At 37.1% G+C, this 2,996-nt stretch overlaps 1 protein-coding gene across 1 annotated transcript; it reads left to right on the top strand.

Moving 5' to 3' along the window:
- Positions 1–580: 580 nt before the first annotated feature.
- On the top strand, positions 581–2,205 carry LOC139888843 (uncharacterized). Its single transcript, XM_071871827.1, has 2 exons — positions 581–949; positions 1,111–2,205. Exons 1-2 carry the CDS (start codon positions 581–583, stop codon positions 2,203–2,205), a joined length of 1,464 nt encoding a protein of 487 aa, XP_071727928.1.
- The last annotated feature ends 791 nt before the right edge of the window (positions 2,206–2,996 follow it).

Genomic DNA, 2,996 nt, shown 5'->3' on the forward strand with positions numbered 1-2,996 from the left:
CCCAAACAACTATGAATGGCCGCTCAATGATATTTCACCAAATGCGCAAAGATTAATAATAAATCATGATACAAGTGCGCGAAATGAAATTCAAGATCAAAATGCTTTTGGTTCGCTAGTATTGATTTTAAAGAAGGCAAAAAGCGCTAAAACTCTATTGCAGAATTCTGATAATTCTGAAAAATCTGAAAAGTGATCAAGAGGTGGTTGAAATTTCCAAATTAAAACGCAAAAGGCCTCCCACGCTTTTTCCGCGTTATTATGAAGAAGGAGAAACATCTCAGGCCACTAAAATGCAGAATGCGCAGACATTTTTGACGGATATGTTCAAAAAGTTGGTACCAAAAGATATGCAACACAAGTTTGAACAACCAGATGTCATTCAGCAACTGAAATAACGTTCGCAATAGACAAGTTTGTAGAGCACATATCTGATTACCCGATTACTACACCACCTATTGTGCCCGCAACTCTAAGTGTATATTCGGGGTTAACAGACCCGCTTGACTTTTTGCAAAGATTCGAATGAGTTGTAAGTACATATAATTGGGATGAACCGGTTGCGTGCCGCGTATTCCCAATGGTGTTGCAGGGCTTAGCGCGTGAATGGTTTCACAATTTAAGCGCAAGAAGCATTGTTGAATTCGTAGACTTAAGGGAAAAATTCCTTTTTCAAATTCAAAATTTGTTGCCGCAAAAGAAGACGCATATTGAATGCCATGATATCAAGCAAGGCTTCAAAGAAACGTTGGAAAGTTTGTTGACAAGACACATTTATGAATGCCAGAAAATCCCAAACCTCAATGAAGATCAGAAGATTTCTGGATTTGTGCATGCGATAAATCCGCAGAGGCATCCAACTCTTGTGCGTCGTTTACGAAGAGATGTACCGCGTAATTATGCCAAATCATGCAAGAAACATATGACTATATTCACTGTGGAGAAGACAGTAATATAGTGCAAAATTGTTGATGGGGTAAGGACATGAGTTGGCGCGATGATAATGATACATACCGTGATGGTAACGGGGATGGGTATCGAGATTATAACCGCGGATCTGGACAACAATGAAGAAATAATAATGGTGAAAATTGGCGCAATGATCGACAGCGCAATAATGGAGATGGTGGCAATCAGGGTTATAATAACTGCGACAGGAATAACACGCGAAAGTGGAATAATGATTCCTTTGACATAATTCAAACATTATCAAAAATGCCAAAAGAAATACTTTTACAAGAGCGTGTTATTAAGGCATTTCCAGACCCTCCGCAATTGAGTGATAATAATAGGCGTGACAAGTCTAATTTTTGTATCTTTCATGACGACTATGGTCATGATACAAATAGATGTCGCAACCTTGTTGAGCTAATTGCAGACGCGGTTGGGCAAGGAAAGTTGAATCATCTCTTACTTAGTAAGGAAATGAGCGCAACAGATGCAATAGCTATACCCGCGTTGGCAAGCACGCCAAAGACCCCAAATGTCAATACAGTGGTACAACAAGAACGCAAAGCACCCGCAGTCAGGAACTTTGGTGCAAAGGTGGTGGGCAAGAAGGATAGCTTGCAAGAAATTCAAGTAATCAATATGGTGAATATTGATGATAATGTGCAAAAGCATAAACCTTTTGAAAGTTATGAAAAATGGCAGCTTGAGCCTATAACTTTTACGTCAGAAAAAGACTGCGGATTGTTGGAGGAGCCAATAGTAATATCATGCAGGATCGTGGGAGCTGGTATTCAAGTAATGAAGGTACATATGGACACTGGAAGTAGTGTTGATGTTATGTACAATCAATGTTTCTGCAAACTGCCAAAAGATATTCAGTCAAAGCTTAAGTCAACCGCAATGTCTTTATCAGGTTTTTCGGGGGAATCCGCGTGGCCTATAGGGCAATTGGAGTTAGAGATTGAAATCATGGATGAGCAAAATGCAATGATAATGTGCAAGGCTTTGTTGAATCTTTATGTCATGAATACTGTATCGCGTTATAATATTCTTCTAGGGTGCACAGCTGTATGTAAGCTGTGTATTGTTTCCTCAACAATTCATGGCATGGTAAAGTTTGCAACTCCCAAGGGTATTGCGATAGTTACATCTGCGGTTCCAGAACCATTATGTAGATCTATAATGGTGGGCGACAATATTGGAATAGAGGGCCATGTTGTAGTTGCAAACGCGGAAGTTATGATTATCAAATGATCTTGATAGTAAAAATCTGAAGTTCAGATAAGATGTTTTAACGCAAATATTGATAATGCGAATCTAAATGGTCTATTTTAATGCGAATATAAATGGTCTATTTTGAAGATATTATTGCTTAGAAGTGGGTATGGCAAAAGTATTTAGCCAATGTATGTTGCTTGTTAAATGCAACAATGTGAATAAATAAAGTGTTTTGGTTTCTGTTATACTCCCATTATACGCGGGCAAAAGTATATTGTATAAGCTAATTTTTTTTATACTGCATAAAGTGATGGAAAAGCCCACTTAATGCAAAATTATAATAAGATTCAGATTCCAATTGATCTTGTGAAAATACCGCTATTGCAGTAAATAGCCATTGCAAAGTTGCATTTGTTGTGAAAAATAAAAAATAAGCTTGTGTGAAAGTTGTTAACTTAAAAACATTCTGTAAGTAACAAGCTTGTGATTGTGTAAGTGATGGTAAAGCCCACTTATTGTTTTTATGTAAATAATTGAAAAGTGTATGCGAAAAGACTGATACTTGTAATTTTCCCAATGTATTTGACTTAGCAATACTTGGATGCTTCGCATAAAACACATATTTGCCTGAGGATCATTTCGACGGACTTAGAAGATTCATAATGTGTATAAAGCACGCGTAAACAGGTTGTTTCGCATAAGTAATTGTTTGTTATGTGCACAATAATAAGCAGTGAAAGTGTAAAGGACAATGCTAGTAATTATGAATATTGATAAAGTATTTAAGCGCTATAAAAGTAAACAGTTGCAACTGATAGAAAAATATT

Source organism: Rutidosis leptorrhynchoides, chromosome 2 (assembly GCF_046630445.1).
Source record: "Rutidosis leptorrhynchoides isolate AG116_Rl617_1_P2 chromosome 2, CSIRO_AGI_Rlap_v1, whole genome shotgun sequence".
NCBI classification, from domain to species: domain Eukaryota; kingdom Viridiplantae; phylum Streptophyta; class Magnoliopsida; order Asterales; family Asteraceae; genus Rutidosis; species Rutidosis leptorrhynchoides.

Bases quoted from the DNA above. Each gene is read 5' to 3' on its own strand.
- LOC139888843 (XM_071871827.1), top strand. From the start codon at position 581: ATGGTGTTGCAGGGCTTAGCGCGTGAATGGTTTCACAATTTAAGCGCA. The intron at 950-1,110 runs GTAATATAGTGC...AATGATCGACAG, and splicing joins TATTCACTGTGGAGAAGACA to CGCAATAATGGAGATGGTGG.